The sequence below is a fragment of the Carassius auratus genome, chromosome 29, assembly GCF_003368295.1.
Source record: "Carassius auratus strain Wakin chromosome 29, ASM336829v1, whole genome shotgun sequence".
Taxonomy (NCBI): Eukaryota; Metazoa; Chordata; class Actinopteri; order Cypriniformes; family Cyprinidae; genus Carassius; species Carassius auratus.
The window spans coordinates 140,490-155,560 of record NC_039271.1 but is presented as its reverse complement, the minus strand read 5'-3'; the positions used below and the strand labels follow the sequence as shown (position 1 = coordinate 155,560).

The window sequence follows — 15,071 nt, the reverse complement described above, 5'->3', positions numbered from 1 at the left end:
TTAATCGCGATTAATCGAGATTAATTTTAAAAAATTGTGCGATTAATTAGTTATTTTTTTTTAATCGATTGACAGCACTAATATATATATATATATATATATATATATATATATATATATATATATATATATATATATATAATTATTATTTATTATAACACTAAATTCAGTTGTTTTTACAACAATTGATCTTAGAATTTAGCATTTTATTTACTCATTATTTATTATCACAAAATGCTACTGGATTTTAGTATCTGTCTATAACAATACAGTTTTATGCTAATGCCCACTATAGTGCCCCATAACAGAAGTAATGATACAGTATATAGGCCTAATGCATATTATATTATAATATATTTATAATGACGCATAAAACCAAGTCTTTGCATTCACATACTGTTCTTGTGTAGAGGATGTTTCAGGCCTTAGTCTATACTTGGTTTAACTATTTATTAAAAGCAGACTGATGATCATGTTAAACTTTGGTGTAGCGCATTGGGACAGTAATTCCGACAAGTGCCCTTTGACACAAACAGAACATGTTAATGGGTGACTAAACTGGGTGAGCAGACACATCTACACCCATTCAGAGTGTAGAAGATAGCAGAACATAGGAAGAGGTCGACACTGTGAACTTGTTTTGGTACGACAGTATGGCAACCCCCTGGGGACACAAGACAAACACACAGAGTGCATGCTTAAACACAGCATCACAGGGATAGGGCAAAGGTCAACACTGACACGTGGCTGGAGAAAACATCATACTCTTCACTCAGGCATTTATCTGTAATTCATCCAGCATCCACAGCTGCACAGGTTGACATTAGTCTGCAAGGAACAGAAATTTGTGTGTATGCGGTGTGTGTGTGTGTGTGTGTTTGTGTGTGTATTTGTGAGCACTGAATGAATGTATTTGTGTGCATGCATGAACGTGTACATATCTTTAAAATACACATGGGCCATGTATACAATATGAAGTTTCAGAAGTGAAAACCGGGATATGGGAGTAAATCCTATAAATTATAATTTTATATGTGTATGAAATAGAACTAACTCTCAAAATTGGGACACCATGGTAACCGTAGCAAAAATCTAGCATCTTGCATGTTTGCTATCCACTATTTTATACCAAAGTAATATTACAGTGAACAAAGATTTGTTATGCTATTTCAACTAAACAACCATTGACAAGATATCACATTTGGATTTAAGTTTATTATAGGCTTATTTGCTTTATTCCCTGTGATTACATTATACTAATTCTTATACATGTTTAAATACGTCATTTAACACCTAGCTGTTCAGTTTGATTCTACAAGCGCAGGATTTTTTGTAAATGTCACTACCTGAATTTGTAGGTCAATTTAGCTGCAGTTTGTATGTGCCAATACTTTAAACATCTTCTGATTGAAAACCTTTGCTGGTCCAAGAACAACATTCCTATTAATCAGTCATAGCATTACCTTATCCCAAATCTCTAATTCAAACCAATTTTCCTAACCCTGACCCCCAATTTTCAACCTTTAAACAGGTCTCAACATTTCCCAGTCCAGTCCAAATCCCTCCTAATTGTTTACCCTAAATCCTAACCACTTGACCTTGACCTCAAACCCTCAACGTTACATCCTAAACTCCACTTTTACCCATCTTAACGTCAAAATTCTTAACGTTAAACCATATCTCTTGCACACTGGTTGATAAATGTCATTCCAACCCTAACCTAACACTTTGTCACTGTATTGCTGTTCCTAGGGGCCCCAAGTTTTGTTTGGCCTGGTAGTGGTTATGAACATCACTACCACTAAGATTCATTCCATGCCATTCCATGTTGACATCAAATTAGTTTCTACACCACTAAAACCAACATTTTGGAGAGAAACATTTATATAAATTTCACCAATGCTTAATGATTAAAATAAAATCATGGCAAAAGTTCATGGCATTGCCCTCTTATTATGCACAACATTCAGATGGGGTGACCCCGAATAATCGACGTATCTATGCTTTGATTCGAGGAGCCTGATTTGACTACCAATCTATCAGCCGAACAGCCATGTTTCTGCACATTGTTTCGTGAAGAACGCGTCCACAAAAGGAGTTCGCATTCGGACCCTTTTTGCAAATAGCCTTTAAGTCTTAATATTAGAAATGTTCGCCCACGTTAAGTGTTAGCTATCCGTTCATCAAAACATGAAACATTATTTACCCCCATTTATATCTGCAAGGTGTTCATTACATATTTTCCCTTTGTGTTAACATCAGTAATTATGTTAGTCGAACGTCTGACTTGACTCTTGTTAATGTATTTTGCCCCGCCCCTAAACGTATGATTCGACTATCAGTCGAATATCAGCAAGATTCCAAAATTCAGATTTGAGTCTGAAAATCCTTAGTTGGGGACACCCCTACATTCAGGATGAAAAGGTTAAATACAGTATGACAAAGTAAAAGTAAATAAAAATAAATCAAATGGGTATGTTCTTATACAAATACACATGCATCGGAAAGCAATTATACCAGACTGATATCCAGGAGACAAACCCACATTCACATCAAAATCTTTTTCAGTTACTACCATTTACAAATTGAAAAAAAAAAGATTATCATATCAAACTTATGGTAATATCATAATTTATGTAGATTTGGACCTCTTAAACAGATTTCCATCTCTCAGGAAAAAAGACTCAATTCCTGATAGTATCTTATCACCTGTTTTCCCTTCAAAGGGCGAATATTGTTGAAATATCCATTTGGGAAAAGCAATACAGATAGATGTGTTTCTAATGTAGAATCTAAACACAGTTTATGTTCTTCTTTCTCATGCACATTCAGTTAAACCTCATTATTCTTGCAGTCAGTAGTGCTTGCGTGTTTCCTCGTGTAACATCAGACCCTGAAGACATTTCATTACACAGAAAAAAAACCCTCTCACACACTCTCCTCCCTCCATCTCATAATCCAATCACAGTGCTGCTAATGCACCTCTCTAATGCAATCAGCCAATCACAGCATCCACTGTGGCCTCGCTGGTCACATGACACCCCGACTCAGGCCTGTGCGAAGAACCATGTAAGGCTAATGCTGTATAAATGCATTTCTTAATGCAATTTAGCATTAGCTGTTCAACTTCCCCCATCCTGATTCCGACTCTGCTCCATTGGACATCACAAATCAATTTCTGACATTTCTAAAGAGACGATGATCCCTGTGTTGACACTGAGGAAGAGGGATAATGACAGGCTAATGCGATTTGTGAGCACAGGCTAGTCCTGAAACAGGCTGGCCTCCCTTCACTTGCCCTTAACCAACATGCATTACATTTGGGGCTAATAGGTCACTTTAAGACATATTTACCCAAAATGTCCTGTAATTGTAGAGCTCATAAGTTACTTGTTTCCAGCTATAGTAGCCTAATTGCCAAGACATCACATTCATGATAAGTTGTCATACTGAACTCACTTGAACTTGGCGTTGACCTCTTCTGCTGCCTTGAGATAGTTTTCATTGGTCACCTCGTAGAATTGGGCACTCTGAGGAAGGGAGAGAGAGAAAGTATGTGTCCAAAACTTAAATATTGTATGTGTCCTTATTCTTTCTGATGTCTCCTCCAATATGAACAGTTGATATAAGATAATATTTATAGACAAAAAACTCACAAAAAAAAAAATCTAAACAGCAGCAGGTTCAACCCTACTGAGTCCCCCCTCCCCCCCAATTAAAAAATGTATAAATTAAGCATTTCTTGTTCTCTGTGCTGCACAAAGACAATTTAGCTTGTTTTTAGATTTCAAAGAGGTTCTTATTGAAATGTGTCACGATAGGTGGGCAAAAAACAATATCCTTACAACCTGGAATGGACTTTGATAAAGCATTTGTATTGATGATTCACCAATAACTGACATTTCAAAGAAAATGGGCAGAATGTTAGATACATGACGGAGTTTGAGGATGTGACAATAAAACCTTGTTCAAGCTACACCCATAAAGAGAGCTCTCAATCACAGTGAGACAGGTTCATCTTACATTCACTGTCTCACACACACAATCAATACAAATGAAGGGCTACAACCATGAGGATCAATAATTATATCTTGGGCTTTTAGTGGAGCTACTGTATAGCTTCTGATGGACTGTACGTCAAGTAAAAATCATTTGTCAGAAATGTGGTACGAGTCCAAAATCTGATTCCTGCCAAACATTCCAATGGTTGGTGGGTAGATAACTTACCATAAAAGACCCTTAATAATATTTACTGGTCAGAAAAAAAAGTATTATAATTTTATATTTAAAATGTATTTATTTTATTAATAAAACATTTAAAAAAAATTATAGGCAACAATATCAATACAAATTTAAAGTAATGAAAAAAACACCAAATGTAGCATAAAAAATTCAAAATGTTATGGAAAAAAATGCTAATGTTTTTTTTTTTTTTTTGCCAAGGCAAAACATTTTCTGTTTGTAAGTGTTACACTACTGGATGTAGGAAGTTGAAAAGCCAACTTGCACAGTTGCAAAGTTCCAAAATGATGATTTATTTCCCCCTGAGTAGACAATTCTGCCGTCAAACCTATTATTGGAACAACACATTGAGAGTTAAAGACGACATCAGGTACAAGCTTGCCCCTGAGGAGCCTGATATTAGGGAACAGCAGCAGTGATTTAAAGAGCATGTTGTGATGATGCAGATCTGATGGGAGGAGTCAGTACTAATCAGGGCTACACACTCAGAGAGCACTGGCCTAGACAGAAACTGATTATGTGGAAAGCAAATCACACCTCCACAAATATGCTAAAACCCCATGACTTGAGCAATGGTGTAATTTGGGAAGTCTGTCATTTCCTTTGATTAATGACAGAGTGGAATAACTGCTGCTTTTGATTTCAGAGTTGGGCCACACTGATTTAGAGGCCCCTGCATCAATCTGAGAGCAAATGTTTTACCACCAACATGTTCTCTCGCCAAACACTAAACCCTCATCTTCATCTGCCAAAGCAAAAGTAGACTGTAATCAGATTATGATTACAAAACCCGATATTACACATCTTAACAATAATATATATTTTTTTACAATTATTATTATTTTTTCGCAGATGTCGTCTCTTTGATGAGTGAGTTAGACCACATGACTTTGATTTTGCTTTTATTATTAATGTCTTCTGTTTTTCTTTTTTCATCAATTAATACAGTTTTGTCTTTTGGACCAAATGTTTTTGTAAGTCATACCACAAGACAAAAGTGTTTTAAACAGTTTCATCTGTTGGACCACATACAATTGTTTGCCGCCATACATGACTTTATTTTGCAAAAGTGTTTTATTATTATTTATTATATATTTAAATATTGATCATTAAACACTCTTGTCTGCTGGTTAGACCACGTGACTTTTAGATGACAATTTTGCGAAGTCACGTAGTCTAACATCATAGAGAGGCTTTGATTTTGCAAACAAGTTATATTATTTCTTCTAATATACAATTATCATTTTTTATTATTATTAAAAGTCATGTGGCACGACCAACAAAGTTATGTGGTCCAACTATCTTATAGAGAGACTCTGATTTTGCAGCAAAAAAAGTTTTCTTCCTAACTGTATATATATTTAAGAAATATAATAAAACACTGTGAAATCAAAGTCATGTGATCCAACTAACTTCTAACTGAGAGGCTTTGATTTAGCAAAATCAGTCATGTGCTGCAACCAACATGTCAAGTGGTCCAACAGACAAAACAGTTGTAATAATGAAACTCTTTTGTCTGAAAAATCTAAATCATTTGGCACGACCAATAAACTCATGTGATCCAACAGAAAGAGTTTTTTTTATGTAAAACACTTTTGTCTGCCAATCAAAGTCATGTGGTGCAACAAACAAAGACATTTGGTTCAACTATGATATATGACGTTATAAAGTTGCAGTTATATCACTCCGCCATTTTCACATTTATTTTAAGTCAAAATAAGCCACATGATATGAAGTACTGTTTCCTTCATTAAAATCAAGTCCTTTACCTGTCCTACAAAGCAGCTATCAGACTCTTTTCTCACCTTCTGTTCACAGGCATCTTAAAATAAAACTTTATTTACTCTGGTGCACACAGGGGGGTTATGGACTAATGAAAGAACCTCCTGAAAGCTACTCTTGCAACTGATGGTGCATATAGGTGGTGTTCTGAGACAAACAACCCCATGTTAAAATCTTGCAGGCTTTATAATGAGAGATCTGAGCAGTGGTGGAGTAATCAGCAGGCTGTGTTATCTCTCACAGACCAGAGAGGATGTGTAGGGAAACCCCTGCTGAGACAGCCATTATGGCTCAACAGCATGGCGGCCATATTGGCTCTGCAGTGCACAATTGAAGGCTGGCGACTGCAAACAGGGAAGGAAAGCATAACAGAGGCCTGTGGAGGGAATTCTTCCATCACTACCTCTTACTGCGGGAGACTGTGAAACAAAACAGACGTGTAGAAATGTCCCAAACAAGCTGAAAGGCTGTAACTCAACATCATTGCATGAAACATCCATTCCATGCATGGAAAACATTTTTAGTGTGACATCTTAGTGATATTTCAACTCATCTCAACACATTTTCAAAGTATTCAAATTTTTACTATGCTTCTGGCTGTCTGGAAGTAAAAACAAGGGGACATGACTATGAACGCAAAGCTCAAGCTGTGTTTCTCGACTAGATGGTGTTAGCGCGTTGATAAGACACACGCCTGACACACGCCTGACTAAGACACACTGGTTCAAGTTCACTGTGAGACATCAATGTGTCCCTGAGCAAGACACTTAACCCGTAGTTGCTCCAGAGGCTTGTGACCTCTGACATATATAGCAATTGTAAGTCGCTTTGGATAAAAGTGTCAGCTAAATAAATAAATGTAATATGTGTTCTGTGTGAACAGCCTGGTTACAATTTTGATATAGATAAAACTAGGCTAATTAAATTAACGAGGCCTCATGCAGAGACAGACGTTGTCCTTTTCAAGTATCCTATCTACAATGAAGAAGAGATAATGACCACACACGGATCTCAAATAAAACAACACACAATGTTCATTTAACAATGCTGTCAGTAAGCACAGGAAACAGAAACAGAGTTTTACATGCTGTGAAGTGTGATTCACAGTGGGTATAGAAAAGAATCACCCCCCTTTAAATTTTTGTATCTTTGCAGCCTGAAATAAAGATTGACACAGTTTTTGTTTTTTATCTAGCTGTCTTTACTCAGTGCAACTTATAACATCATAAAATAAAAACCGAATCACAGAGTTGGAAAAAGGATAACATTTTTTGCTTTAATTGCAGTCTTTAGTATGCCTGGGCATCGTTCAAAAATCTTCGATATCGGTACCGATATTGATACCTTGAATTCGATACAGATTCCTGAACGAAAAATGCTAATCCTGTTTACATGAAATAAGCTGCTCCTGAGCAGGTTTAAGCTTACGGACCTATTGCTTTGACAGCAAATACGGGATGAGCTTCGAAGAACCAAATAATCCAAGATCATGCAAAATCATCAACAATCAAATACAGCTAACCGAGTTAGCGACGTACGATGAATGGGTCCCTGGGATTGCAGAGTCAGAATTACAGATTCCCAAATGTACTTACCAAATCTCATAAAATTGTGTTGCAAGTGCAATGCACTATAGGAATTTTATCATTGAGCCTGATTGGCTTGGAATGCGATCAAGGTTATGATGAATTTCTTACACATCATCAAGCAAGACCATAACAATGAGAAAAAGAAAGAAGCGTTAAAGAAAAAAAGAATGACTTCTAATTCCGAGCATGCAAACATACAGCCAAAGCCAGTGCAGTCAAGTGCCCTTGAAGTCATTTAAATTCCATTGATCAATTTAAAAACACTGTATTAGCAAGCTTTCTTCAACACCTCAGACTTCAGCTCTCTACTGGGATCATGGAGCATTACAAGAAAGACACAAAACTACCAATAATGCGATTGAGGAGGGGTTGCTCAGTTGAAATATGAGATTGTTTTACATAGAGTTTTGACTGAAAATCATTGGTGAATATATACATACATATATAGATATTGTTTCAGAGGCAATTTGAGTGGCCGCACCAATAGGTAGGCTGAAGGTGGCAGCCGCCGTCTCAGAGCTGTGATGGGCTGTCAGACACAAGCCACTGATAAACGAGCAAACTCAATTGAAAGAGACATGTAATATATATCAGCGTTTTATTCTCTTCTCTCTCTGTATCTCTCATTCGCTCTTTTTTTCCTTTTCTCTACAGGTACCGTTACAGTCCAGTGGCTAGAGAAGGAGTAGAGACGAAAGACCAGAAGGAAACAGTCAAATGGAAAACACCATAATATTGTGGTGCTGTATATTCAAAATCAAGCTATTAGAGCAGAAGATCTTTGCCCGAACACGACGGGACCCGATGGGACCAGACGGGCTCGGTCGGGTTCGTGCTTAATTTATATCATCTTTCGCGGGCCCGGGTCGGGCTCGGGCTTGTGCTCCGGTCATGTGATGTGTTTCGGTTAGCGCGAGAAAGATACTAAAACGGAGAAAGATGCGAAAATGGATGCTGAGTAGGTGTATTATGTAGGTGAGTAGGTGACGATTACGTTTTGGTTGCACCAGCAAAGTCTGAGGTGTGGAAAAGTTTTGACCATGTTTATAATGAGAATAATAAGTGAATAATAACGCACCATCAGTGAGCGCAGGAACGCGCTGAAGCCATCTACAGTGGATTCAATCATTTTCCAAAACCATGCAGGCTTAGCCTAATCGCGGTGAGTAAAGGTTTTTCAAATGATAACTATGTATTCATTGAGTCTTAAATGCATAATGTGGACTGAGTATTTACGCTAATGTTGGCATTATTCTTTTATTAAATGTCAGTTAGTGGCGAAGCAAATCTGGTGGAGCCTTTATCTTAATTTCGTTATTGCCAAATACCCGTCTTAATAAAACATTTAACGTCATTTTATTTGTTAAAAAAGACTCGTTTTTATTGGTGCGTCGGTCTATTTATATGCTAAATGAGCCTATGCCTATTTGTTAAGATGTCACAGAGGACTTATTTTATTTCTTTATTCCAACTTCCAAGTGGTGTAGTCTACATTATTTATGAATAAATTATGTTAAAACATGTATAAATGACTCATTCTTGTCAAAAGGCAAAAATGATGTGTGCGTGCGCACATTTGAATAATGTCGGGCCATAAACGGGTTCGGTCAATCAAGCTGTCAATCAAAATGTATTTGTCAGACTCGGGCTGAAACCTGTCGGGCTCAGGTCCTGTCAGGCTTAACTTTTAAGGCCCAATTACAGCTCTACAAGCTATTGCTTCCCAGAATGATTTAGGAGGTCGCTGCAAACAACATTAAGTCACATTCTTCAAATTTCATACTGGTTGCTCTTTTACATGCAGATACAACAAATGGCAACAAAAAGGACACAAAGCTTCATAAAGTATTGTATAATTGTTCCAGATGACTATGCTATTTTACAAGTCGCCTGAATCTATTTTTATAAGAAATGGATGTAAATGTTAGTAACTATTTACTGAATATCTTGATATCTGTCTTAGCTCTCCTTGGCATGCTCATCAGTAGCACCTATAAATGACTTATAAATGAACCTTTTTTTAATTTATTTTTTTATTTTTATAAATGAATCCATTAATCTGGTTAATTAAACTAAATGAGTAACAAATCAGACATCAAATTCAAACTAAAACACCAAAAGACAAACTGGCCGCAACTCAACATTAGCAGTCAATAATAACATCTTTGTCTACTTCTTTTAATTAATTATTATTTTTATAATCATTATTGATATTTTACAATTTTCAATAAATAAAAACCGTATTCAACTGTTCTTATTATTTTTAAAAAGTCAATATTTTCAGTGAATAATAAAAATTATTTTTATTTTCACTAATGAGTGTTGTTGTGAGCAGATATGAACCAGGAACTGTTCACGAACCATGTGACACGATCTGACGCTGACCGGTTTTGGGACTGTCAGATTGACAAGCTGAAGGTCCAATCAGTCTGTCTGGGTCACAGCTCGAGTACACGGAAGCAAACACACAGAGATGGCACTGGGAGAGGCTATTTATCATCAGATCGCGTAAATCAGTGGAAAATGAATAGGAATGATGATTCTGTCTGAAGAAATATGAAGTAAACATCAGTAAATATATCCATATATCTCCGCGGATATGCATCTTTGGTCTATAAATCCTTATTGACGCTGTTCAGTGAGTCAATGTGAACACAAATAAACCGCTGCAGACTTGACTGAATATTAATGAGTGGTGAATTTCTATTCAAAATGGGGCATAATACGGATTTATTATTTTGCACTCCTGACATAAATTACTAAATAACTGTCACTGCAACAACATTTTATCAAAATATTGGTCAAATATCGTAGCTAGAGTCTTTAAACTTTCAATTGATGCACAGTTTGTCCAGATCAAGTAAGAGAGTGATGTTTAATGTGCTGTGAAAGTGAAACAATAATAAACTGGGGCTGTCGGCGATGTTTGCACGTAAAGGGGTTAAATGAAATTTTATATATTTTTCATTTTCCATTTTTATTATTATTAATAAAATAATTTAACTCATCAGCATATTATGGTTATTGTATATAGAATATCCTATGATATACTGTATATATTATATGGTCCTTCATCTTTTCTAAGCCAATATCTTGTGTAAAAACCAAAAGCATTTATTATTTATAATGTCTAACCAACAGATACGCCAATCAATTTGGCTCAGACACACTACTGTCCAGCTGAGTGTGTCTCTCTCAGAAGGGTTGAGGTCTGTGTATGTCTTTGTGAACATGTTGACACTGAACAGAGATCGTTGAGTGATTGATGAAGCTGCGAGTGATCAATAACACCTCCAACATGCAGAGTTGAAATGGTTTAAGAGCTGTCCTTATAAAGAGACCGAGAGACTGGGCTAAAGCTAACAGCCGTGTAAAAGACCAGCTTCTTTTATGGACACAGGATAAGTCTAATCACTTGACTTAAATGGAGCTTTAAAAGAATATTCTGGGTTATTTTCTAGCCTTATGTCTATGGACTCCATTTGTGGCATGCTGTCAATAATCACAGACTCATTTTTTTTATTGCGTGCAAACAAACAGAAAGCACAGTTACAGTAAATCAATCATAATTGAAGCTTTTTAGCAGCCTTTTTGGACTACACTGATCCAGATCCGCACTGATTATACTGTGCATTTAGACAACAATGTGCACTGTAAAGTTATTGTGTTACTGTAAGTGCAGGTGCTCTGCTAGTTTGCTGCAATCATGTTTTTTTTGTTTTTGTTTCTTCAACAACAAAATTGTATAAATGTGACCAGTGCTGGCAAATGAGTTGGAATGCACGCAGGCTAATTTTGCTACAGGCAAAAAAGTGAAAAATTTTGATTTTCACAGGTCATAAATATACATTACAAATATTACACATACACACACACACACACACACACACACCTATTAAAAATCTCTGTGTGTGTGTGTGTTTATATGTAACAAAGGGCTAAACTGTTTGAACACCTATAGAACCATAACCTACAATTTAAAATAGCTCATCACCAGAAATGAAGCATTTTTGCACACTTTCACACCCCCTTTCTGGGAGCTTAACATGTGTATGTCCGTTTGAGGATGGAGTCTGAGGTGAGGAGAGGTGGAAACCTCACATCCTAGAGGCTCAGAGGGGGATCTGACCATGATCAGCAGGAGGGTGTCAGATTGAGGACAAGGTTGCAGAGGGGCCTCAGCTGCACATTACAGATCAAGACAGTCTGCCTCGCCATGATACAGTAGAGCAAGACAGTCTGTCTCACCTCTGCCTCTATATAACACAGGACAGGCTGACTCACATTCTCCCTCTACAGCTCAGGACAGCGCATCTCACATTCTACACCGTGCATTAGTGAGTTACTGTCAAGCATTGTGGTTATCACATTGTGTTAGTGATAATGCAGCACTTCAGTGTTCATCGCTATAGTATATACGTATTCAGGAATTGTGGATAATGTAACTGGAAATGTATAGGTCATACCCTTTCCTTCAGCTTGGCCACTTGCTCTCTGTAGAAAGCGTCCTGCTTCCGGAGCTCTTTGTCTCTCTCCTCCAACTGTCTAGCCTGTGGAAAACACACACATAAACAACACAACTGGATCCAGTACATATTGAGAAAGATTATTAAATATCTCTTTTTGTGCACCATGAAAGAAAGAAAGTCGCGGGTACTGTGCTGCTATGTGTCGAGTCCTTGCACATAGCAGCACAGTAGATATCTCTATCCTGAAGAGATGCACAGAGTCATCATGGCCTCAGGTTGCTGGTATTGTGAAAGATGACACGGACCTTTGATTTTTCCAAGGGCATCGGTTCAGGACAGGGTTCATGTGGGAACGTTCACTAAAACCATCTCTGTTCGGTACAGGCTTAGTGCGTGTGTGGATGTAAGAGACAAAGCGATAACATCAGCAGTGGAAGAATGGAGAATCTTTATGGTCTTATCCGTGATTCTCTGTTCTATCGCACATGCCTCTCCCCCTGCGTCACTTCTGACCTTCAGCTACTAGAAATAACCCTCACTAATTTATAACACACTCAGAGAGGAGATATACTGACAACCATGTTTATGAATTTTAATATTCTTATGTATGGCATTAAAATGTATAGTAGTTTTTGATTGCTATATATATATATATATATATTTATATATATATATATATATATATATATATATATATTAGGGGTGTAACGATACGCGTATTCGTATTGAACCGTTCGGTACGACGCTTTCGGTTCGGTACGCGGTACGCATTATGTATACCGAACGGTTCGTTGGAGTAATTAATTATATTTGAAAAAAAAAAAAAGAGAGAGAGAGAGAGAAATATAATGATATGCGTTCAACAAGGTAGCCCAATAACCCAAACAACGTAACAGGCAACGCCCCTGACACTCCCGAAGAAGAAAAAAACACCATCTTATATGTTTATGTTAGGCTACTCAGCAGGCGCTCGCTCACTCAGTACGCGCTGAAGGCTCGTTGCAAAATAGCCAATGCGTTTAACAGACTAGAAATGAGAAGATCCTCCAATAACCAACAGGTCTGGTGTTTGGGTGCACTTTGGATTCCCTTTAAGCTATAATGGTGATGGCAAGAGAGTGGTGGATAAAAAAACAACGGTATGTCGCATCTGCAACATGACAGGGTACACCAGCGGGAATAAAAAAAAAAAAAAAAAAAAACACCAGCGGGAATATCTGGGATATATGCGTCAGTACTATCTGGGAAAAGACGAAAAAAAGGAGAAACATGCACGCAGCAAACTATCCCTGCAGCATTTAGAAACTATAGCTTACAGGGAATCCAACCCAAACACCAGACCTGTTGGTTATTTTAGGATCTTATATTTCTGGTCTGTTAAAGGCATTCGACATTTTGCAACGAGCCTTCAGCGCGTGCTGAGTGAGCGAGCGCCTTAGGGGCCGTTCACATATCATGCCTAAAAACGCATGGAAAACGCTAAGCACGTCTTTCTCCTCCTTTCCAAAGCGCTTGGGCAGAAGCGCTCATGAGGCGTCTGTCTTTGCTAAGCAACAATGACGTGCTCTCTCCATGAGACGCGGAAATTTCAGCGAAGGATAAATGGATTTGCAGCTCTAAAAATCGCTTGCAGTAGCTCTGCTACTAAATTTATTTCAAAATTGCAATCCATATACAACTATGATCAGCTGTTCCTTCATCTTGGCTGAGCTCTCAACGTTGTTACGGGAAAGGATGAAGCTGATTGGTTGGTTCTTGTCACATGACCCGCGGTGCGCTTGCGGCATTCTGAAAAGTTGAGATGTTTTTACATTTTGCTGTATCTAAAACGTATCGAACCGAACCGTGACATCAGTGTATCGTATCGAACCGAACCGTGAATTTTGTGAACCGTTACACCCCTAATATATATATATATATATATATATATATATAGAGAGAGAGAGAGAGAGAGAGATGTGCACAAAAATAGAGAAAAGTATAAATTTACATTTACATAACTAATATTATTCTACTCTCTAAAACCTGGTCATAAATCATAAGATTAATCACAATTATGCTATTCTATTGACAACCACAGTTTTTTAAGTGTGCATAAATAATCTGCTATCTACTCAATACATACTAAATATTAACCAAATCATAAATAAATAATAATTTGTTGTAACATGTTGAATTTATGCTACCATGTAGTAATGTGTTTGCAGCATCATGCAAAAGTTCTCTATTATAGATGGAACAATCCGCATTCAACCATGATTCATTTATTTTATAGGCAAAAGTGCCTCAACAATGAGAAATCATTTCTTAGCTGGTGTACAAACACAATAGCAGGAAATCAAATGAAAGAAAAATGAAAAAATTCCAGCAGTAAATCACAAAAAAAAAGAGAAGAGAAAGAAGGACAGAGAGAAAGTCTTTTTAGGCATGCGGTACTGCAGCAGGAAGCAGGTTGAGACAGATATGGGATGTATAAATCAAACCTCTTATCCCTTACCTTTCTTTCCATCTGCTGGAGTGAGGGAGAGGAAAGAAAAGCACATAAAGAAAGAGGGAGAGAGAGAGAGAGAGAGAGAGAGAGAGAGAGAACAGCAATTTAACAATGAAGTTCCTATAATAACATTCAGTATTCAAAGGCTGAAGTTCACACACACACACACACACACACGCAGTGGGGTGTTTGCTGTAGTACAGGGACACATACACCGCACGATCAGCTCGGTGTTATCAAACACTGTCGCAAGGTGAGAAAGAGCTCTTCGCAACAAAGCTCATCTAAAATCGAAACCCTGAAAATCTGATCTAATCTAAATCTAATCCCAGCTGAGCGATCTCCATCAGAGCTTAACTCCAGCGCTCATGGAGGCCTGTGCTGCTAATGAACTTCTCACTGCCTCAACCCGCAACATATAAACCTGCAGGTAAGACTGCCTTGATTTCTATGTCACTTAGAAGTGTTAATAATCCCAAAGAAAATTAAACTTCTTCA

At 37.4% G+C, this 15,071-nt stretch overlaps 1 protein-coding gene across 7 annotated transcripts in view; it reads right to left on the bottom strand.

Moving 5' to 3' along the window:
• The window catches only part of LOC113047766 (MICOS complex subunit MIC19-like), a 66,886-nt gene that overhangs the window by 12,552 nt on the left and 39,263 nt on the right, over positions 1-15,071 (bottom strand). For 5 of the 7 annotated variants that reach the window (XM_026209041.1, XM_026209044.1, XM_026209043.1 and 2 more), the window contains 3 exons: positions 14,580-14,594; positions 12,080-12,163; positions 3,460-3,530 (listed from right to left, as the gene is read on the bottom strand). In XM_026209041.1, coding sequence (XP_026064826.1) covers positions 3,460-3,530; positions 12,080-12,163; positions 14,580-14,594 — 170 coding nt within the window. The remainder of the gene's footprint in view (positions 1-3,459; positions 3,531-12,079; positions 12,164-14,579; positions 14,595-15,071) is intronic. The other 2 variants (XM_026209042.1, XM_026209047.1) reach the window with 1 other exon arrangement.